Source organism: Oikopleura dioica, chromosome PAR, assembly GCF_907165135.1.
Source record: "Oikopleura dioica chromosome PAR, OKI2018_I68_1.0, whole genome shotgun sequence".
Classification (NCBI taxonomy): Eukaryota; Metazoa; Chordata; class Appendicularia; order Copelata; family Oikopleuridae; genus Oikopleura; species Oikopleura dioica.
The window spans coordinates 12,726,954-12,746,428 of NC_137293.1; the positions used below are offsets into that span (position 1 = coordinate 12,726,954).

Sequence of the window (19,475 nt, forward strand, 5' to 3'; positions counted from 1 at the left end):
CCAATTTCTCATTTGTCATTCTAGCGATTCTACGTCGCCCTCTTTTCAACGGATTTAAAAATCATTCCCGATCAAATTTAAATTTTCAAAAAGAAACAAGAAGAAATCCGTTCCTGAACCACGCCCAGACCACCTTCTCAAGCAATCCAGTTTTGCTGCAGATGTTAATGATTTTCTCTTTATCTGGAAAATTGTTCTCGGCGAAGAACTCTTCGAGAATCATCTTTTTCTTGTCGGTTATTGTTACTCCATCGTCCGCTTGGATGGTGGTCCGCTTCATTGCTCGCTGTTGGAACCAATTGATAATGTGTGCTCTACTTTTATTCAGCATTGATGTTAATTTTTCTATTTCGTGCTCCGAAAGAGTGTTATCGTAGTTATTATAGCTCGCTTCCAGGACAGATTCTTCTTCGGGAGTGAACAAGGATTTGGGTTGATTTCCTGGGGTGACAACAAGTGGGACTTGGTAACCGATCGGAGAGGAAAAAGGCGCGTTCGGATTTCGAGGGATTCCAACTTTGAGACCCTCGGAAGCAATTGGAAGGACAGCAGAAGGGCTAAAAGCTCCTCCCTCGCCTGCTTCGACGACTTTGAGAGCTTGTCCAGAAGAGTTGGGTTCGTTGTTGATTGAATTGTCGGGTTGCTTGATTGCTTGAAATTCCTGAAGATAAATTAAGAGCTTATTTTTTTCGAAACTTACGGGCTTGAGTTCGCATTCGATTTTCAAAATTTTACCCTGAAGCTTGATCGATGGCTTGATCTGGACAATGTCTGGGATTTGAATTTCCTTCGACCAGGCAGTCGAAGAGCTGACTTTAACGCCATCTGGTCGAACGATTGTCTGTGCGTATTTTCCTTGGGGAATGATGAGTTTCTTTGTTAGGTCGACTCCGACGCGGATGTCCGACGGTTCTGTTGGCAGTTCGGTGAGATCTACGGAGGCAGTCCAGATGTTGCCGCTGATCGTTGGTTGAAGGATGTTTTTGGGTCTGTAAGGTAGGTTCATGTGAAGTGGGGTTTTCGCTTTGAAATCATCTTCAGATATTTCACTGAAAAAATGAATAAGGATCGGAAAATCAAAGTAGAGACTAAGGGTAATGCAAAAATCATGGAATTGATCACCCATGTAACACACCTAGCATTTTTGGAAAAGGGACAGGATTCTCCGAAAAAGTAGAATCTTTTTACAACCTCCTTTTTATGAGCTCTCGGGTTGTAATAGACAAGTTCGAAACCCCTGCTTTCTAAGCCAGGCTTCTTGACAGATTCTTCAAGAAGAACTTTTATTTTTTTCAATTTCTTCGAAAACCATTTCATTGAGTTTCGTTCTTCCATCGATAAAAACAGTGAACAGTTCTTAGAAAAGAATCAAAGCTACTAATTAAAATGTGGCGTTGAAGTTCGCCACCCCTGGCGAATTTGGAAACCCCCTCTGACTGGCTACCGTAGAGTAGGAGAGAACGCCTACTCGTGCTGATTCTTCATCAAGGCACTCTTACTCGATTTGTTTAAATATGACATTAGAAGGCCGCTGATCATCATCTTGATCGGAAACTGTCTCAATTTTGATCTCATCTTCTCCATCAAAAATCTCGATCCCCTCACACTCCTCAACTACTGCAAATGCGTCGTTGGAAGGTGTTGGCGCCTGAGAAAGAAAACGGGGGAAGGATGCGTTGCGTTGTGCTGATCTTTCCGCGTTTTCTTCAGCTCGTTTTTGGCGCCTTCGTTCGGCTTTTCGTTTCAGTCTTTCAGGTCGATTTTGCGCCAACAATAATTGATCGGGGTCAGCCCTTCGTAGGTAGCCCTGGCTGGTCCCCGAAAGTTCAACTGATTTTCGGATTGTGTCGCGGTTCTTCCAAATTGATCGAACTGAGTTTTCATTTCGCCCAAGTGCTCGAGCAACGCGTGCAAGACTATCAAAATTTATTTCGTAGACATCAATTCTGAATTCTTTCAAAATACCTGTAACGATGAGTGCGCGAATTTTCTTCCAATGTTTCGATAATTTGCATACGTTCAGCTAACGTAGTCGTCTGTGCTCTATTCTCTGGTTTCTTGCGAGTTTTACGAACTCGAGGAGTCACATCATTTTTCTCTTTCACCTTGGGTAATACCAAAGCCGAAATACTTTCGACTTCGACGGAGATGTCGCCCTGGTCTGTTGTCTTCTTCTCCATTTTATTTAAAAACTTATTATTTACCCGTTAAAATCGTATCCCTCTGACTCATTTTTAACAATCGCCGGTGGCCAATAATCGATTACGAGGCCGCCATCCCGCCCCCATTGGTCCGTTAACAAGGGCACCCGTTAACACTAACTTACCTTTCACTTTTCTTTGAGACGGGACACAACTCGCCGAGAAAATAGAATCTTTGAAGTGTCTTTTTACATCTGCCTTTTGGGTGATGATAAATGAGCTCAAAGCCGCGATCGTCGAAGCCTTTTTGCTTGATGCATTTCTCGAGAAGGGTTTTGGCTCTGTTGAATCGCTTGTAAAAAGCGCTATAGCTAGGGAAACTCGATGAAAAATGAGCTTTCTTCTGGGCTTAGTAGGGGGGACATATAATACAGTTTTAGAAAGCCCAGAAGCTAGGGATCATTTTGACTATTTACAGTAAGGGGTTTGACTCATGCCCTGGGGCGTTTAGGGACGTCTAAAGTCCCGAAAATTGGGCAATCTCGGAAAAATGGCCGTAACTTTTTTTCTGTCGAGCTTCAGAAAATGCGACTACTACCTACTTGTAGAGGAGGCTCTGACGAATCAGAATCAGTATAGAAACTCTTTGTCACCCCCCTCTTCTAGGGGCTCTAGAAGCTCTAGAAGTTGAGGAAATCATCCGAAAATCGTTACTTTTTTAGGAAAATTGGGTAAAAAAATTTAATTTTTGTCGGAAATAAATTTAGCCTAGTAATAATCGACTTCGCGCCGAAAAAAATACAGTTTGGGGTCATTCGCGGTCACTTGGGGTCATAAAATGAGAAAAACTAGAATTTCGAGGAAATTAAGTCCGAAACGTATCAAAATGACCCCAAACTGCATTTTTTTCGACGTGAAGTCGATTCTAACTTGGCTAAGTTGATTTCCGACAAAAATTAAACTTTTTTACCCAATTTTCCTAAAAAAGTAACGATTTTCGGATGATTTCCTCAACTTCTAGAGCTTCTAGAGCCCCTAGAAGAGGGGGGTGACAAAGAGTTTCTATACTGATTCTGATTCGTCAGAGCCTCCTCTACAAGTAGGTAGTAGTCGCATTTTCTGAAGCTCGACAGAAAAAAAGTTACGGCCATTTTTCCGAGATTGCCCAATTTTCGGGACTTTAGACGTCCCTAAACGCCCCAGGGCATGAGTCAAACCCCTTACTGTAAATAGTCAAAATGATCCCTAGCTTCTGGATTTTCTAAAACTGTATTATATGACCCCCTACTAAGCCCAGAAAAAAAGCTCATTTTTCATCGAGTTTCCCTAGCTATAGCGCATATGCTGTTCAACCTCCATTTTTCGTCACAAAGAATGAATACAAAAAATGAAAGAGAAGGTTTGTCGCCAGTATTGGCAAATGAGGAAAGCTTATGATTGGGCCGCGGGTTAGATAAGTGCGTTCCCAAAAGCACTGGACTCGGCAACCTGTGTATAAAACCTGAGTCAGGGTCTGAAAGAGGTGAAATCAAAAGCCGCAGAGATTTTCCATAAGTAATATAAGAGAAATCGCTTCACCTCCTTCAGACCCTGACTCGGGTTTTCTACGCAGGTTACCGAGCCCAGCAAAAAAATATCCAGAAAAAACTTGACACGACAAATAACATTCAGGTGATAAAATAATGAAAATAAGTGTAATCAATTGACTTACTCATTGTTGTCGATTTCTCTCTCAACAAAGTCTTTGCCGACGAATTTGTAAGCAAACGGAGTTCTAACGCTTCTTTTGATCGAATCGGAACCGTCTGGTAGAAATTGCTTGATGATGATCTTTCTGTCCGTGTAGCCAGGAATCTTGACGAGACCCTCCAGAATTGATTTCGCCTTTGCGAGGGCTTTGCTGAACTTGTTCTTCTCTGTATTTCCGATACCCATTTTAAGCCAAAAAATGGAGTGATACCGGATTGAAGAAATGGTAGGAAGGGCCAATCAGGTCGTTTGGCTTGTCGAGTGACTCAGATCTAGCGGTATCCAGTTTTTTTTTATTTTTGTTTCCAGAATTTCAAGCTTTTTATTTCTTTTGGTTGCTGATGAAAATTTGCTTGATTCTCCATTTCTAGTCATTTTTGGCTTCTTGCATCGATTCTGGAAATGCATGAAATGGTCTGGTAGAGATTCTCATCGCGCGCTGATTGGCCGCTCCCAAGAAAGCTGAAAATTACTTCAGTTCAAACCAGGAGTCATTTGTCGTCACACTTGATAAAAAATTTGGATGCGTTTATTTTTCATGACTTCTTAGAGATTTCGCGAAAATAAAAGAACGAAAACCGAAGTCAAGAAGCAACTTTTATACCTTCCAGTTAGATGAACGAAGAACTCCGAAGTCTGATTGTTTTTCAACTTGAGACGCGAGACGTAAACACTAGAATTAATAGTAAGTCGAGAGACTGAACGCATCATTTCACAGCTTTTGTTTTGTAGAATTTCACTACTGTGCTCCTGTATCGCTCAAAAACGCGCAGAATATAGAAAGAGCCGAAATTTTTGAGAGTTTTCAGCAAGACGCTTTTGATTTGAGGTAAATATATATGGAAATTTATTCATCCTCCTGGTCATTAGATAATCATCTGTTACATAATAATTAAGTCTCCAAGAATGCTCTGATAAGTAAGTTTTCGTTAAGTTTTGAAGATGCATTTTCTTGATTTCTGATTTGAAACTTACAACTAAACTTTCCATCACGCCATCCACATATTTTCATTTGCTTCTTTTTAGTCCTATGAAACCCCGCCGAGCTAGAAAAGAATCAACAGTGAATATCATGTCCTCGAATGACAAAGAAAAGTCTCAAGAAATGCGTGGATCTCGGCAATTCGTCGAGTACTCAATCGAATCCGTCGATTTTCCTTTAGAATCTACTTATGCCGACGCTCTCAAGGTAACTAAAGCTCAAGCAATTCATCTTCAACATCTTTTCCCTCTCAGAATTCATCGCAAAAAGTGACTCACGAACTCACCGACCGAAAACCGTTCATGTCCGGAAATGCTGCGATAGAATCTGTCCACGGTAACTTTCCCCAACCCAAGTTCCTTTTTAATCAGTTCAAGGGCTGATTCACTTGTACAAGACAAACTACGGCTTCAATATCACGGAGGAAGGCCCTAGCGACATGCTCCTGCTCGTCCATGTTCCAGTCGATCTAGACACGCACGATCTGCTCCGTTTTCTCGGAAATTACGATAAGAAAATGGAATACATCAAGATCGTGCGCGACCAATCTCTGAATCAGTACATGGTCCTCTTAAAATTCGACGAGCAACAAAGTGCTGATACTTTTTATCACTCAATTAATGGGCAGAAATTTAACTCGCTGTTAGAAGAAACTTGCCAAGGTAAATAAAAGTCGTCACATAAAACATTAATAAAGGTTTTCATAAGTCGCGTATGTGGGAAAAGTGGAACTGCTTCACGCTGGAGAAGGCGCAGGCTGGCCGTTACCGAATCTTACCGAGCTGCCTGCTTGTACGATTTGTTTAGAGCGAATGGACGAGTCGGTGAAGTCCGTTTTGACCGTTCTTTGCAATCATTCCTTCCACTCTCAATGTCTGAAAAATGGGAAGACTCCACTTGCCCAGTTTGTCGATATACGCAAACTCCGTCGAGTGAGGAAAGCGAACGAAATGCCTGTCTTTCTTGCAATTCAAAAGAAGATCTATGGATTTGTCTCGTTTGCGGAAACATTGGCTGCGGGAGATACACACAAGAACACGCTCAGCAGCACTACTTGGACACTTCTCATAACTACGCGATGGCGTTGAGCGACAATCGAGTTTGGGACTACGCTGGAGATTATTTCGTCCACCGACTGGTCACGAACGAAAGCTCGGAAAAAATCGTAGAGACGAAGGTCAATTCGAAAGATTTGGAAGCGAAAATTCAAACCGAGTGCTTGAAATTCTTCAGCGTTCAGTTGGAGGAACAGCGAAAATACTGGGAAGAGAAGTTGAAGCAGAAAGATCAGGAGCACCAAGAAAAATGCGAAAAGATCACTGAAGAGCTCGACAAACTGAAATCCCGCGCTGTCACCAAGGACGAATTTGAGAAAGAAAAACAAAGCTACGAAAAACGACTCCGATCGGCGACGGAAAAAGCAGTCAAGGCGTCTACGGAGTTGCAGAATGAGCGTTCGATGACTCTTAGCATGGTCGAGACAAGAACGGCGCAAGATAAAAGAATTAAATCATTGGAGGAAGAAAACGCCTCTCAATCAGCTACTATTAGAGATCTAATGCTCCATCTCGAGGCGCTGCAAACGATCAATAACGAAAACGAACTCAAGGTAGAAAAAAGTGCCAAAGGCTTTGATTCTTATCGAATTGGCGTTGGATTTGACTTGTTTTAGTTTCAAAAGCTGGAGTGAACCGCTAACAATTATTTTTTTCAGGGTGGAAGTGTCACTCTTGGCCAGGGTGTCTAAATTGGACAAAATTTTCGGGTCTGGCCGGCCATTTTCCGGCCAATAATTTTTTTTTGGGTTTGATCCGGCCAAAATCCAATCCAATTCCAATTTAGCCCAATAATCCAATAATTTGCCAATTTTGAAGTTCCCCAATTTAGCCAATTTTCCAATTATTTTCCGATTCCAATAAAAATCCGAATCCGATAAAAATCCGACAAAGTTTACTTCCCAAAAATATTTCCGATTTATATTATCTTATTTCTTCCCCGAGAAACTAAAAAAAGGACTTTAAAAATTGCTCTTTGGGATCTAGGAGTATTTTTGGTTAAAATTTGATCAAATCGGCTGATTCGGCTGGTTGCCCAACAATTTACCAGTATTCCAATTTATTTTGGCCGCCAATTTGCCCATTTTAGCCCCGATTTCCAATTTATCCCAACTATCCAATAATGCCCAATAATCCGAAATATCCAACAAAAAACCGGGGCCAGATCCAACCAATTTCCGGCTATTTTCCAAAATAGGCCAATCCAACTATCCGATCCAATTTTGTCCGTCCAAATTAGACACCCTGCTCTTGGCCAAGGAAGAGTTCGTAAAAATCGACGCAAATAACATAGAGAGAAGAAAAATCTTCACTGTACTTACGTGTGACATGTCATAGATCACCTTATTTCTTCAAAAAAACTCACGGATAGGTTTTTTCCCATGATTAATGTTTCTTGTTTAGAACTAAACAGTGTCAAATAGACCTCGTTTCGGTCGGGATAAAAATGAAGGCGGCGAGCAAGAAAGACCTTGCTGATGTGCGGCGCGCTGCTTTCAAGGGCGATATCGATATGCTGAGATCGACATTGAATTTCCAGCGTGACTTCAGCGCCCGTTCTCAGCAGCTTCCTGGCGGCTCGGCTTCGGACAAGCTTGAATGCAACATGAGCATTCTCGACCTTGCTGTCATCGGAAGAAAACCGTTTTCAAGTTCAAAGATTATTTTTAAACGATATAAAGAAGACCAAGAAATGCTAGAGAAGCTTTTCCAAACAAAGGGAAAGCACAGTTCTCTTCATTTAGGTACAATTTTCGTTCTTACTTATTTGGTAATATTTTCATTCTTTCTAGCGTGTCAGAAGCAAAAGAAAGGCCCTGTTCTGAAGAAAATAATCAATCTCTATGCAAAATATGGGTTTAAAGCTGATCGAGTTGCCGAGCACAACATGTCCACAATTGCTTGGCTACTTGACGATGGCGGGAAATGCGCCGATCCAAGAGAACCTCTAATTGGTACAGTCATTGACTTTTTTACTCTGGAAATGATCATTTTTTTAGCTTTGCTCGAGCACGGTGCCAATCCATCTTTGCGCGTCGACTACAAGGGAATTCGATCACTTCCTGAAGTCAATGGCAATGAAGGTCCTTGGGCTAAAGACGAAGAAGTCAAGGAGGACGTCATCGATATTTTGCACAAGGCACGGCGTCAGAAATCGAAGAACGTAGGCAAACTTGCGAAGCAAGCCTTTTACGAGTCGTTGAAGGAGAGCCTCGCTGACAACCCGAATGAAAATGCAAAGAGCTACCTCGAGAACATCGCGGATATGAGGGAGAAAATGCGCACCGTGCCCAGTGATGAGTCCGAAATCTACTTTGGCTGGAACAAGGTGTATGAGCTGAATAAAGAAACAGTTAAAACGCAGCGGGAGCGAGACGCGATCGAGGAAGAGTTCCAGTTTCATGACAAAGACTGTGACAGCTGTGTTCGCCGAGAGTGCGGAAAAGTCAAGAAGCGAAAATTGCGAAAGAGGACTAAGCGAGCGATTCCTGCACTACAAGACACTGAGAGCGATTGCCTCATTGTCAAGCAAGAAGTGATGGAAGGATCTTCCCAAAAGAAACCTCTGACCATCTTAGAGGAGCTGGAAAAGATGGATGATTCGGATAATCCCATCGATTTGGACAAGCTAGATACGCCCGCTACAAGTGACTACGGTATCAAGTCAGCGGCCGAATCAAAAGAAAAAGATCAGCAGGAAGATAATCAAGAAGCAGAAGTACCTGAAAAGAACAGCGATAAATCCTCAGCCGAGCCTGAAAAATCTGAATCAGCGAAGCCTCCACAAGACGACGGAGAGGCGCAAGAGGAAACTGAGCCATCTGCTGTTGCAACTGTTCCAGTTGAGACTGAAACTAAAGATGAGGAAAAATTTCGGAAGAAGTGTCCATTCAACCGACAATTTCAACTCCGTTGCCAGAGAAAGAGCAAGGCGCGATCGCAGACTCAGAGTCTATTCAGAAAAATCTAGAAAAAGTTGTTACGAGTCCAGCGAAGACAATCCTTGCCTCAGTAACAATGCACTTAGACGATGTTCCTCTCACTTCAGCTGCGCACTACAAGGATATGAACTCTCCGAAAATGTCATCGCGTGGAACCTCTCTGAACGGAAGCCATCAATCTGTTCCCGATGTTATTGATTTGACCAATTGCTCTCAATCTCCAGAAAAGCCTCCAGCTGAGACTCCATCCAGTAAAACTAGCTCTGAGACGCTGCCACAAGAAAAAAGGTACAAGTCTATTATTGCTTCAAAAGTAATAATTAACTCATTAATTTAGAGTCTGCAGAGCTATCGGTTGTAGAAAGCATCCAGGCTTGCGTTGTTCCACTTGCAAGGTCTTCTACTGCAGCCGACAATGCCAGTGTAAGGACTGGAAAAGACATAAACAGGAATGCAAGAAGCTAAAGAAACAATACGACCAGCGAAATAATTCAGGAGTTGAAGCTATTTCAGCAGTCACCGAGCCCGTGGAAATCGCCGAAGTTGATAGTGACGGAGCCATCGTTGACCAACTTCCTTCCAAGGAGAGGTCTATTTTGTTGATTCTTCATCTGTTGGGTCAAAATTTAGGATAGAAATACGTAATCTGTAATATGGACTCTGTATTATACAGATTTATAATAACCGACCATCGTAAACTAACCTAGGAAGATCTCTTTACAGTCTCAGTCAGAGAAGCCTAAGATGGAGGCAGCTTCGAAACCAAGCATGGCGATAGTTCATCCAACAAATATCACTCCTGCGCCAAAGCCTGTAATCGCTAGAATTTTGTCTCCGTCTCGAAATTCTATCAATATACCCGCGTCCAATCCCCCACCTGCGAGTGCAAATGAAACATCAAACAAGCGGGGAAACTCCGAAACAGGCTTGCCGGACGCGAAGAAAAGAAAACTAAACCGACAAAATCAGAACGACTCGGGTAGTGAAATCGCTTTTACTCGTGATGCACGCAACATGCTCACAGAACTTGGTAAGAGATCTTTTTAAACTCTCTTTTAAATAACCTTACTCAAGACAATCTTTCGGACAGAAATAAAAACTTCTCTTCCCGCAAGAAAGAATTCGACGCTGACCTAAAAAAGGTATGATCTTAAATTCTCGTCGAATATTTAATATTCCACTTTAGCTCGGAGAAGATGTCAAAAAATTCGAAGCCCTAATTTACCCAACCAAGCACAATCTAAGCAAACCCTAAGAAAAAAATCACGATTGTAATATCTTTTGTACAGCACGATTTCACTGCCTTACCAACTTAATAATTATGAATTATTAATTCACAATTGAAAAACTAAACAAAACTTCAATAAATATCTCTTGAGATACAGAGTTATCTTTGATTGAATCGTGTTATGTCGGCTCAACGAGGCATCCTCAATGCCTCTCGAATCAAGCGAAGAGCAGCAGTGAATCGCTCCGCAGGGAGGGGTTAAACAGAATAGAATTTGCTTATTTCTTTCTTGCTTTATTTGCGTAAATCCCAATCAAGGTTTGCAACCTGTAAAAACAAGTCGGTTACCATCTCTTCATTTTCCGCCATCTCAGGTTCGCACTTTCTCTTCCTCGATCTCAATATCATCATGATTTCAGGAGCTCGTGCCAGCGAAGCAAGATCAAATCGAGCTCTTGTCAATGGAGAGGCAGTTTGATGAGCTCCTAGGTTTGTTTCGTTTACATCTTTGCAAGACCAAATGAAATTCACTAGATGCTTTTTCAACAACTGATCCTAATGAAGCCAGGCGAAGTCGAAAGCGACGTGGAATAAGCGATCAGGTAATTTGAGTGCTTGATGCTCTTTGAATCAATCTTTTCTAGGAGCACCGACTGCACAAGCTTCATCAAAAGTTGAGAGAAGAGATTCCTCAGCTGCTTTATCCTGCTTACGTTCATCATGATTATACAATCTACACGAAGGATTGTAAACTTGTGATTGAGTATGGACTCGATAGGTAAAACGCAAAACGTGATTTTTAAATAATGAAAAATTCAGTCGCCGAGAATTCAACGGCGTCAAAAGTCTCCGTGGCGGTGTCGAAATTGCGAAGACATTCGTCACCGCGGAACTCTCCAATCCAACTGTAACTTTGATGTCTTCCGATATCAAAGCGCGGCTCGGTATTCTCGAATTCAAATGGACCGTTCATGGTGAAGAGAGATTGAAGTTTCTTTCCGCTGGTCGGCCAAAAGTATACACCTTCATTTCCCATCTCAACGTCAACGATGACGGACTTGTCTACAAACACACCGTGACAAGTATCGAAATCGATAAGTCGGCGGCTTTGTCTAGCCGGGCGATTCTTGCCATTCCCTTTGAGTTGGACTCGCTGGCGCGGCGGGAAGAAAGTAAATATTAGTTGTCCCTATCGTTAGTCATAATATATTCAAGCTCCGACGAGTTCGAGAAACTTTGCGAGAAGGACATGCAAAAGCTATAATTTCGATCGAGACGATGTAACATGATTTTATACGATGTATAGAAAAAGAAACGACTACTGTCTAAGATGTGCCCGTGATTCAACAACAACAAAATGTGATGAGTGCGTGCAGCTAAATTCATTAGCTGCATGGCTTTGATTTCTCCTTATTTATTCCCCAATTGTTTGTTCCGAAGTTCTGTTTGAGTTAAATAAAGATCAATTTCGATAAACGAACGATCACGGTTTGTTCAGAATGGGGCTGGTCTTTTTGGCTGGTTTAGCTGGCATTTTATGGGGCGTATATGTTGGAGTTACCCAGTTTTATCTAATGAGGCAGATGGCTAATGATCCTGATGATGAGAAATTCGCGTCTTACGGGTAAAAGAATAAGCCTTTTTTCACGCGTTCATATGTAAATTACATAATGTAATTTTAAAGAGGCTACGCTGTAATGACAGGATGCACAGACGGAATAGGAAAAGCTTACTGCCTGAGAATGTGCCGGAAAATAGACAAATTCGTTCTGATCGGTCGCAATCGTGAGAAACTCGGCAAACTTACGGCCGAAATGAAAGAAATCAACTCTAAAGTGCAGACGATTGAGATTCTAGCGGACTTCGCTGGGCATGTTGACTATCCAGCGCTTGAAAAGAAGTTAGCTAGCTTGGACATTGGCGTGTTTATGAACTTTGTTGGTGTCTCGTATCCGCTTCCGCAGATGATCCATAAAATGGACGCAGACTATCCGAATTTGTCGTGGGATCACATCAATGTAAATTTGGTTTCTGCGACGCAGCTATCCCGTGTGATTGTTCCAAAAATGGTTGAGCGGAAATCTGGTCTTGTTGTTTATGTTTCTTCAGGTTTGACCATCAGATTAATCTTTTCTAATTTTATCGAAAAGGCTCTTCAACTCAGCCAACACCATTTCAAAGCTCATATGCAGCGGGAAAGAAACTTCTTGATCAATTGGCAATAAATATGAGTTATGAATACGCGGGCACTGGGGTCGACTTCCAATCTATCAAACCTTACTACGTCGCTACCAAACTGACTCAAAACAAGCTTCAGCATAACTACAGCTACACCACGATGATTCCCTCTGCCGAAGAATACACAAGACAAGCACTTGGAACTATTGGAAGATTCGTGACAACTCACGGCTATGCGAAGGGTTTAATTGATCTTGACTTATCTTCTTTTTGAAATTTAGCCTCTTCGCGCCTTAATTTAGACAAACACCCGAAGGACACAAGTGTTAAACCTAAAGACAGCACCTCATGCTATGCAAAGCTGGCTATCTAATTTTAGTAAGTTTGATTAGAGTCTTCCCACTATAAAGTGTCTTTTCAGTACCAGAAAAAGCAATTGGCTGGTTTGTACGGAGAAAAATGCTCAAGCAGCGAGCAAGCAGAGGAAAATAAATTGACTACATTGCGTGCTATCTAATTTAAAACTGATTGCCCATAAATTCTTTTAATAATTACGATTCAACAATATTACCTCGATAAAATGAAGTGCAAGAGTCGTGTTTCATAAAATTACCAAATCCGTTAACGGTCAATTATTTTAGAAGCATTCTTCTTGATTATTTATTTATGAAATGAAATACAAATATACAATGCTTACTCTTAATGCTTCAGAATGATTCTGTCGAGACAAAGGTACCTTCGCTTGTGCGTTAGGTTTGAGTCGGCTACTCTAACCTACCAACATGGGCACCCGATCTTGACCGTGCCACTCCCGTCTCGAGGTGATCCAGTGATGTTCACCTGCAAGCCTGTTACAGGAACTGTTGGATCTCTTCTTCGAGACATTCAGAAGACGGATGGAGGAGTGTATCAAGCTGACTGCTTTACAACGGTAATTCCTTAACAAATAAATAACCTTAGCGTTTTTCTAAAGAACGGCGAACGCCTTGCAAAATCTACCTCATTTTGTCATCTGCTTCTTTTAAAAGAGTTCGATCTGGAGCTCAACAAGAAAAAATACAACATCAAAGTCCCGATGGAAGTCTCTGAAAAAGTTTACTCGCCATCAGTCCCGGCCGATAATGGGGTTAACGAGATGAGATATCAAGTAGCCAAGATTTACACAGCCTTGAATATTGAGGTAACTCAAAAACCGTGCAAATCAATTCAAAACTGATTCAAGGCGAAACAACATGAGAAAGAAGAAGAACTTCTGAAAGAAAAAGAAGCTCTCATGAAAGAAATGAAACCTTTCTTTGAAGCAAACGATGTACTAGTCCAAAAAGTGGAAGCAAAAACGAAAGCCATCCAATACGGAATTCTGGCTTACATGGTCTTCCAGTGGTCAGCTCTCGCTCGCCTCACTTGGTGGGAGTACTCTTGGGACATCATGGAACCTGTCACTTACTTCATAACTTATGGGTAGGAAAAGGCATATAATTGTCGTAGTAATGGAATTTATAGTACCTCTGTTGCTTTATATGGGTTTTACGTTCTCTCTAAAACTGCGCCTAATTACGATTCCTATGAGCAGCGACTTAAGCTCTTGTATACCCATAAGATGGCACCTTCTCTTACTCTCGATATTCCTGGTGAGTTTTAGACGATTTTCAATAAGGATTTCTGAGTGAAATCCTTCTCCCCCTCTTTTATTGGCTTGTTAGAAAGAGCGTAAAAAGTTACACTAGAAACACTGGAAAATTCCAGAGATTTTCAAAATATTGACCTCGTGCCACGTGACTGAAGTTCCAAAAGTACCATTTCTTTCGGACATCGGCATTTCCAAGTCCTCTTAGCTGAGCAGGCATGCGATACATGAAAATGATCGTCTTGTCGAGCTCTACATCGGCATCTTGGTTTCAACCCTTGTAATTTATTCTTCCATCCCTTTTTAAAATCAGCTGTTTGCTGAAAATATTGATTTCGAGAAAAAAGGGATGAAAAGGTTTGAGACTTGGATGCCGATGTAGAGCTCGACAAGACGATCATTTTCATGTATCGCATGCCTGCGTACCTTAGAGTAGTCGGAAACGCCGATGTCCGGAAGAAAAGGTACTTTTGGAACTTCAATCACGTGCTATGACGTCATAACTTCAAAAATTTCATCCTTTTTTGGTGGAATCTGGCATAACTTTTTACGCTCTTTCAAATGAGCTAATAAAAAAGAGGGGTAAGGATTTCACTCAGAATTCCTTATTGAAAATCGTCTTATTCTATTTTAAGATTCTCATAAATTTTCAGAGTACAACGAAAAAATGCGCCGACTTCATGTGATCAACAATAAACTGCACCGACTTCGTGATCCTCTTCGACTTCAACTTCCTATCCGTCAAATTCGCAACGACGCCACACTTGACCTCTATTAACCTAAAGCTTCTATGTTTCAATTTTCCCAGCTGTAAATTTCCTCCCAGAATGAGTTCTTTGTTGCCTACCTTATCCTCTTCCTGTTTATAATTCCAGACACTCTCTTTTACTTTTTAATGCACCTAAATTTGTTCGATCATAAAGTTGTCAACAATGAAATTATAGAGCAAAAGAAAATGAATGGCCGAACCGACATTTATTTCCAAGAGAAAGGCATTTTTGCATTCGCAGAAATTGTGGATAATCGCTGGAAAGGAAATCGGGACCTAAATGGGGAGATTCCCCACGAAATTCGCGACGACTACTTCCTTGCGTACAATTTTGCAGCGTATAGAGCGGCAAAGGATCAGAAAAAGAAAATGAGCATTGCGGTCAAAAAACAGAAAGCAGAATCAACATGGAGCATCAATGCAAATGAAATCGATATTATCAATCTCACTCGTAAAAAAATCGTAAAAATATTCGATGAAGCCATTTCAACCGTCAGGTCTAACACTCCAAGATTTCCATATCCTTCGGAAGCCGTCCTCGTGCTTTTGAACGGAGAATGGTCATGTGGATTGATTCCTTTGAATTCAAGACCATCGTTTGCAAACCAAATACTCAAGTTGCCAGTTTATCTTGTTTTCAAAAAGAAAATTGAATTCTGTTACCCAGAGAAGATTTATCTGATCCCTCCCGGTTCTCCCATCTTGAATATACCAATCGAGCCAGTTCCTTTTGGACTCATGCCGCCTATTTCTCCAAAATTCACGAAAGGCCATTGGGGAAGAATCCAAATACTCTTCGATTGGATGCGCAAATGGAAGTCTATTGGACTCAACCAAGAGGTCGAAGGCGAAATCATCTATATTGACAAGACTAATCGTTATTGTGGGATTACTGCAAATACAACCTATGGATCACAGGCGATATCTGAGTTGTTATGTAGATTATGGAAGGAACTGGATCCCATCGTTGAGGAAGATATGGAAGATCGACAACTTGACGATAAATCAGAGTGCTACAAAGCTGCCGAATTCACCTCTTACACGTCTCAAAAAACTTTTCTGATGCGAGTGAAGATATTAAAATTTGCTAATGACAAGAAAACAGTGATTGCGATGGACATCGACTCTGGAAAGATTTATCATCCTGAATGCAGCAAGCTAAAGATGCTTCCTGAAGAGTTGCATCCAAAAAACATTCCCCCATTCGTAACTATTGGAAGATTTCCAAAAAATACAAAAAAACATTTATTGGAACCAAAGAAGATTGTTTCAGTAACAGCTGGATGGCCGAAAGATTATAACTTTTATCATAAAGAATTTTATCACTTGAAAAAAATGCAATATAAGCGAGGAGAAGCCTTTGGAAGCCTTGGACTCAAGTTCGCCATTCACCTCCATGATTTCAAGATTGAGGAGAACGAAGAAGATTTCTTAAATTTCCTTGACAGTGAGGACGAAATAGACCCGGAGAAACCAGCCGAATTCATCAATTTGAAGAAGAAGATCACCAAAAAGTCGCCGTGGCTTGTCTCTGAATCACTCAGCCACAGTTTCGATTGCGAAGTTCAAATGTCATCCCACCAGTTCCATAATTTATCAAACAAGATCAGAGAACTCCTGCCGACACTAGAAGATTCTATTCTCGAAGATTCGGCACTAATTCAAATTTGCCACGTGCAAACACATCACTTGATGGCCGTCTTTGTTCTTCAGCATCCATATAAGAAACGAGAAGAAGGTCAAAAACATCAGCTCAATACGCAGACCGATTTCCACCAAAAATCCAAGATCGGATTTATGAAGAAGATCTAGAAGTCGAAGAAGAGGATGAGCTCGTATTAGTTCGCACCAATTTAGTCACTGAAGACAAATTCATGTATTACAGAGCGCTTGTGCTGGAGAGAGATGACTTCAAATCGAAAGGTAAATCGAACAGAATAAATATTTGAAATCAACGAGAATTTTAGTAGAGCTTATTGACTGTGGCGCACCCGCAATTGTCGACAACAAAGATATTTTCTATTTACCGAATAGATTGAAGCAAATTACCTGTCCGATTATACGAATAGAGCTAACTGGCCATGCAAGACGAGTTGCTGAAGCTTGCACGATTCCAAAGCAGTACAATGGAATAAACCCATTCGCCAAATTTGCTAAATTCAAGCGAGGGTTCTCAAAGAATAACCCTTGGACAAACGAAGATGTGCTCAAAGAAGTCTGCTTCAGAGGTTGAATCAGACTTGAAATAATTATCATTTACTCTACTTTAGTTTTGAATCAGAACAAAGCTAATGAAATGCACAGTGGCCGAGTCTTCAAAATTCAGTTCGATGCCAAAGCTACGATCGACTGCCTAACTATTTCACAGCCAATGGAAATAACTTCAATTTAAAAACATGCTTAGTTCCCGAACTCGCCCACTTACCCTTTTAGTTCCTATAAATTAGAGTTGCCTCCACATATTAACAGACAATATAATAATTAGAACAATAGTTCCGAACTCGTACATTTCAGAAATGGCTAAAGTTTTGATCGTTGGTTCTAACCGTGGCATTGGGCTCGAACTCGTTCGACAATTTGCTGCTCGCGGTGACTCTGTTTGGGCGACTTGTCGAAAAGCATCTGATAGTCTAAAAGAAGTCAAGAATGTCACTGTTATTGAGAACATTGACGTCGGCAAGGTAAAATGGTAAAGACCTAAACCGCGTATTATAATTTTTTAGGATGAAGCTGTTGAACTGATCAAAAACAACTCCACGTTTCCCGAAGCATTCGATATTGTCGTCGCCAACGCTGGCGTCCTAAACCGAGAGTCGTTTGACGATCTCCCTGGCTCCGAAGGAATACTCAACCAATTCAACGTCAACGCCATCGGTCCGCTCCGCGTTGCGAAGGGTGTTGAAGGAAGACTCAAAGCTGGATCTAAATTCAATGTCATCACTTCGAGAATGGGATCAATCGCTGATAACGGTTCTGGAGGCATGTATGGCTACAGAATGTCCAAAGCAGCATTGAACGCAGCGGCTACATCGCTAAAGCATGACTTCAAAAAAGTCGATGTTTCGGTTGGAATCATTCACCCGGGATACGTCAGAACGGGTAAATGACATCCCTGGGTATTTTGAGCTAAAAGTTTGTTAAGACATGACTGGCAACAACGGTTTGATCAATGCTGACGAGAGTAGTTATAGTAGTGACTGATGTTCTGGCGTTTTCTCTGACGCTCATTGGCTGTTGAAAATGAAGCACTGTTCCCTGGCACTCACGGCCCGAGGCGACGCGATGGCCAACTTTTGCTCTTCAGATCGAAATGAACTCATGGTATGATGACCCAAAAGGGATCAAGGTCAAAAAGGGTTGAAGGTCAAAATAAGGGTTGAGCTAACTTTGTTTCTTAGTCTGTTAAAACTGATAATTTTAAGTTGGTCGAATAATTTATTTCTGTTTATTCCTTATTTGGTAAGTTAGCAGAGTGTTTATGGTTTGTAGCGGTGAGGGTAAAGTTCTTGACCACTGTAGATGGGTGGGAGGTTAGTTATAACTATAAAGACAACAGCGGCAAAAGTAGCGGACATAAGTAAGCAAAAGCAGCATCCAAGTATCATACTTTCGAGAACAACTTTGATAAGGCTGGTAGCCATTTTTCTCGTTGGTTTTTAACTTTGCAATTTTGATACTCGAAAAAAAAATTTTTGCATCTTAAATGTCAGCGCGCAGGTGCGGTACAACTGGTACGCCGTCTGCAATTAATACAATCTGCCGATGTTATCGTCCTAGGGTCAAACAAACTATTTTTAGTAAAATTGGGCTAAAATTCATTTTTAGTAAAACGAAGAAACTGATCTGATGGCTTGGAGCGAGTGGCGCCGGTGGACCAGTGCTCGAAGCTGCGGATTAACCTTTACGATGGGCTCACGTGAGCGCGCTTCTAGAAGATTCGATCGACTTCCGGCTTACGTAAGTTATACACCGCGACTTGGTTTTCTTTCAATCTTTTCAAGGTATGAAAAAAGGTTAAATTGTAAAAAAGGGTTGAAAATCATTTTAGTGCTAATTCGATTTTTCCATCCTAAATTGGTTTTATATTTATGTTCAACTCATTTTAATAAGATATTTACATATTCAACTAATCATGTTTTAGGTTTATGGTTCTTCAACTTGACGCCGCCGACTCCAATGAATCTAAGTTTTTCTCCGTCCCTTCACCTGAGAGCTACAAAGGTACCTCAACCTAAAAATCATAATTCTCTTTTCCCTAAATCTTTCAAATATTAACTTGTAAAAAAAGGGTTTGATACGCACTAATGCGCTCTACCAAAACTAATCGCAGATGCAGTAGCTAATAGTAAATTTAGATCAACCTCATACTTCAATTCAACCTCAACCAACTTCATCCCATGCTGCCAAAGATCGTCTAGATGAATCACAATTTTTGTCGTCTGAGCAAACTGTATCTCCTACGCCATAATACTGTTTAGCACTTAAAATCAACTCAAAAATAAAACAAAAAAGGGATGCTAAAATGAAACTGTGTTGCAAGATTGGATATCACACATTTCGTAGAAAATTAATCAATTTATTTCTCTCTCATTTTAACATAAAACACAACTAAATAAAACAAAAATTCATGAAATGTAGACGTTCTCATCGTTGTCTTCAAGATGATAAAATATATGAAATGCTTCCAAGCGCAGGGCAAGTTCATCCATAACTCTATCAAATTCTAGCGGATTCTGCATTTTGCGTATTTTACAACTGTCGAATAAACAAGAGTCAGGAGATTACAGGCTTTTTATAGCATTTT

General features: G+C 41.0%; 10 protein-coding genes across 11 annotated transcripts in view; 9 read left to right on the forward strand and 1 right to left on the reverse strand.

Annotated features, from left to right (window-relative positions):
• Positions 1–85: 85 nt before the first annotated feature.
• LOC145701910 (uncharacterized) lies at positions 86–2,267 on the reverse strand. The gene is made up of 4 exons (XM_081779122.1): positions 1,966–2,267; positions 1,500–1,916; positions 701–1,049; positions 86–661 (listed from the first exon to the last, which is right to left on the reverse strand). Exons 1-4 carry the CDS (start codon positions 2,178–2,180, stop codon positions 86–88), a joined length of 1,557 nt encoding a protein of 518 aa, XP_081635248.1. The 5' UTR covers positions 2,181–2,267.
• Positions 2,268–4,190: 1,923 nt separating this feature from the next.
• Positions 4,191–7,305, forward strand: LOC145703189 (BRCA1-associated protein-like). Its single transcript, XM_081780514.1, is given in 10 exon segments — positions 4,191–4,575; positions 4,623–4,719; positions 4,788–4,808; positions 4,917–5,079; positions 5,127–5,208; positions 5,250–5,534; positions 5,581–5,748; positions 5,751–6,481; positions 6,587–6,611; positions 7,188–7,305. Coding segments are annotated over 10 exon segments (1,671 nt in total). The 5' UTR covers positions 4,191–4,505; the 3' UTR covers positions 7,217–7,305.
• Positions 7,306–7,335: 30 nt separating this feature from the next.
• Positions 7,336–9,472, forward strand: LOC145705057 (uncharacterized). Its single transcript, XM_081782508.1, has 4 exons — positions 7,336–7,672; positions 7,721–7,882; positions 7,928–9,157; positions 9,207–9,472. Exons 1-3 carry the CDS (start codon positions 7,375–7,377, stop codon positions 8,896–8,898), a joined length of 1,431 nt encoding a protein of 476 aa, XP_081638634.1. The 5' UTR covers positions 7,336–7,374; the 3' UTR covers positions 8,899–9,157; positions 9,207–9,472.
• An 89-nt stretch (positions 9,473–9,561) lies between these two features.
• On the forward strand, positions 9,562–10,235 carry LOC145705080 (uncharacterized). Its single transcript, XM_081782535.1, has 3 exons — positions 9,562–9,899; positions 9,944–10,011; positions 10,056–10,235. The coding sequence occupies exons 1-3, from the start codon at positions 9,614–9,616 to the stop codon at positions 10,122–10,124; spliced, it is 423 nt and encodes a 140-aa protein (XP_081638661.1). The 5' UTR covers positions 9,562–9,613; the 3' UTR covers positions 10,125–10,235.
• A 13-nt stretch (positions 10,236–10,248) lies between these two features.
• LOC145705065 (uncharacterized) lies at positions 10,249–11,585 on the forward strand. The gene is made up of 7 exons (XM_081782517.1): positions 10,249–10,346; positions 10,414–10,471; positions 10,517–10,586; positions 10,632–10,699; positions 10,742–10,875; positions 10,917–11,269; positions 11,313–11,585. Exons 1-7 carry the CDS (start codon positions 10,279–10,281, stop codon positions 11,384–11,386), a joined length of 825 nt encoding a protein of 274 aa, XP_081638643.1. The 5' UTR covers positions 10,249–10,278; the 3' UTR covers positions 11,387–11,585.
• Positions 11,420–19,475, forward strand: part of LOC145705067 (acyl-protein thioesterase 1-like) — a 43,321-nt gene continuing 35,265 nt past the window's right edge. The window contains exon 1 of the mRNA XM_081782523.1: positions 11,420–11,429. The gene's annotated coding sequence lies outside the window, so the exon portion shown is untranslated. The remainder of the gene's footprint in view (positions 11,430–19,475) is intronic.
• LOC145705064 (very-long-chain 3-oxoacyl-CoA reductase-B-like) lies at positions 11,599–12,972 on the forward strand. The gene is made up of 5 exons (XM_081782516.1): positions 11,599–11,721; positions 11,782–12,206; positions 12,248–12,510; positions 12,617–12,653; positions 12,697–12,972. Exons 1-5 carry the CDS (start codon positions 11,672–11,674, stop codon positions 12,765–12,767), a joined length of 846 nt encoding a protein of 281 aa, XP_081638642.1. The 5' UTR covers positions 11,599–11,671; the 3' UTR covers positions 12,768–12,972.
• On the forward strand, positions 12,990–14,817 carry LOC145705066 (calcium uniporter protein, mitochondrial-like). The gene is made up of 5 exons (XM_081782518.1): positions 12,990–13,206; positions 13,249–13,455; positions 13,498–13,736; positions 13,779–13,906; positions 14,556–14,817. Exons 1-5 carry the CDS (start codon positions 13,108–13,110, stop codon positions 14,678–14,680), a joined length of 798 nt encoding a protein of 265 aa, XP_081638644.1. The 5' UTR covers positions 12,990–13,107; the 3' UTR covers positions 14,681–14,817.
• Positions 14,851–17,149, forward strand: LOC145705054 (uncharacterized). Of its 2 annotated transcripts, none has more exons than XM_081782503.1 (3): positions 14,851–16,594; positions 16,639–16,899; positions 16,942–17,149. In XM_081782503.1, exons 1-3 carry the CDS (start codon positions 16,546–16,548, stop codon positions 17,061–17,063), a joined length of 432 nt encoding a protein of 143 aa, XP_081638629.1. In that variant the 5' UTR covers positions 14,851–16,545; the 3' UTR covers positions 17,064–17,149. Both variants share the same exon structure in this region; 1 of them encodes a protein (XP_081638629.1).
• LOC145705071 (1-hydroxy-2-glutathionyl-2-methyl-3-butene dehydrogenase-like) lies at positions 17,182–19,163 on the forward strand. Its single transcript, XM_081782528.1, has 6 exons — positions 17,182–17,352; positions 17,395–17,770; positions 17,814–17,992; positions 18,497–18,628; positions 18,813–18,892; positions 19,027–19,163. Exons 1-3 carry the CDS (start codon positions 17,188–17,190, stop codon positions 17,870–17,872), a joined length of 600 nt encoding a protein of 199 aa, XP_081638654.1. The 5' UTR covers positions 17,182–17,187; the 3' UTR covers positions 17,873–17,992; positions 18,497–18,628; positions 18,813–18,892; positions 19,027–19,163.

What these genes read in the sequence shown, in the direction of transcription:
- LOC145701910 (XM_081779122.1), bottom strand. Translation starts at nt 2,180, where the DNA reads ATGGAGAAGAAGACAACAGACCAGGGCGACATCTCCGTCGAAGTCGAA. An exon ending in TCGCGCACTCATCGTTACAG is followed by an intron (nt 1,917 to 1,965) that starts GTATTTTGAAAG and finishes AAATTTTGATAG; the next exon opens with TCTTGCACGCGTTGCTCGAG. An exon ending in TCGAATGCGAACTCAAGCCC is followed by an intron (nt 662 to 700) that starts GTAAGTTTCGAA and finishes ATTTATCTTCAG; the next exon opens with GAATTTCAAGCAATCAAGCA.
- LOC145705057 (XM_081782508.1), top strand. Translation starts at nt 7,375, where the DNA reads ATGAAGGCGGCGAGCAAGAAAGACCTTGCTGATGTGCGGCGCGCTGCT. An exon ending in GCACAGTTCTCTTCATTTAG is followed by an intron (nt 7,673 to 7,720) that starts GTACAATTTTCG and finishes CATTCTTTCTAG; the next exon opens with CGTGTCAGAAGCAAAAGAAA. An exon ending in TCCAAGAGAACCTCTAATTG is followed by an intron (nt 7,883 to 7,927) that starts GTACAGTCATTG and finishes TCATTTTTTTAG; the next exon opens with CTTTGCTCGAGCACGGTGCC.
- LOC145705080 (XM_081782535.1), top strand. Translation starts at nt 9,614, where the DNA reads ATGGAGGCAGCTTCGAAACCAAGCATGGCGATAGTTCATCCAACAAAT. An exon ending in CAACATGCTCACAGAACTTG is followed by an intron (nt 9,900 to 9,943) that starts GTAAGAGATCTT and finishes ACCTTACTCAAG; the next exon opens with ACAATCTTTCGGACAGAAAT. An exon ending in TCGACGCTGACCTAAAAAAG is followed by an intron (nt 10,012 to 10,055) that starts GTATGATCTTAA and finishes ATTCCACTTTAG; the next exon opens with CTCGGAGAAGATGTCAAAAA.
- LOC145705065 (XM_081782517.1), top strand. Translation starts at nt 10,279, where the DNA reads ATGTCGGCTCAACGAGGCATCCTCAATGCCTCTCGAATCAAGCGAAGA. An exon ending in GCAGCAGTGAATCGCTCCGC is followed by an intron (nt 10,347 to 10,413) that starts AGGGAGGGGTTA and finishes AAATCCCAATCA; the next exon opens with AGGTTTGCAACCTGTAAAAA. An exon ending in GCTGGCGCGGCGGGAAGAAA is followed by an intron (nt 11,270 to 11,312) that starts GTAAATATTAGT and finishes AATATATTCAAG; the next exon opens with CTCCGACGAGTTCGAGAAAC.
- LOC145705064 (XM_081782516.1), top strand. Translation starts at nt 11,672, where the DNA reads ATGAGGCAGATGGCTAATGATCCTGATGATGAGAAATTCGCGTCTTAC. An exon ending in TGTTGTTTATGTTTCTTCAG is followed by an intron (nt 12,207 to 12,247) that starts GTTTGACCATCA and finishes TTTATCGAAAAG; the next exon opens with GCTCTTCAACTCAGCCAACA. An exon ending in AAGCTGGCTATCTAATTTTA is followed by an intron (nt 12,654 to 12,696) that starts GTAAGTTTGATT and finishes GTGTCTTTTCAG; the next exon opens with TACCAGAAAAAGCAATTGGC.
- LOC145705066 (XM_081782518.1), top strand. Translation starts at nt 13,108, where the DNA reads ATGTTCACCTGCAAGCCTGTTACAGGAACTGTTGGATCTCTTCTTCGA. An exon ending in ACACAGCCTTGAATATTGAG is followed by an intron (nt 13,456 to 13,497) that starts GTAACTCAAAAA and finishes AACTGATTCAAG; the next exon opens with GCGAAACAACATGAGAAAGA. An exon ending in TCTTACTCTCGATATTCCTG is followed by an intron (nt 13,907 to 14,555) that starts GTGAGTTTTAGA and finishes ATAAATTTTCAG; the next exon opens with AGTACAACGAAAAAATGCGC.
- LOC145705054 (XM_081782503.1), top strand. Translation starts at nt 16,546, where the DNA reads ATGTATTACAGAGCGCTTGTGCTGGAGAGAGATGACTTCAAATCGAAA. An exon ending in AGATGACTTCAAATCGAAAG is followed by an intron (nt 16,595 to 16,638) that starts GTAAATCGAACA and finishes CGAGAATTTTAG; the next exon opens with TAGAGCTTATTGACTGTGGC. An exon ending in CAAAGAAGTCTGCTTCAGAG is followed by an intron (nt 16,900 to 16,941) that starts GTTGAATCAGAC and finishes ACTCTACTTTAG; the next exon opens with TTTTGAATCAGAACAAAGCT.
- LOC145705071 (XM_081782528.1), top strand. Translation starts at nt 17,188, where the DNA reads ATGGCTAAAGTTTTGATCGTTGGTTCTAACCGTGGCATTGGGCTCGAA. An exon ending in AGAACATTGACGTCGGCAAG is followed by an intron (nt 17,353 to 17,394) that starts GTAAAATGGTAA and finishes ATAATTTTTTAG; the next exon opens with GATGAAGCTGTTGAACTGAT. An exon ending in CCCGGGATACGTCAGAACGG is followed by an intron (nt 17,771 to 17,813) that starts GTAAATGACATC and finishes AAGTTTGTTAAG; the next exon opens with ACATGACTGGCAACAACGGT.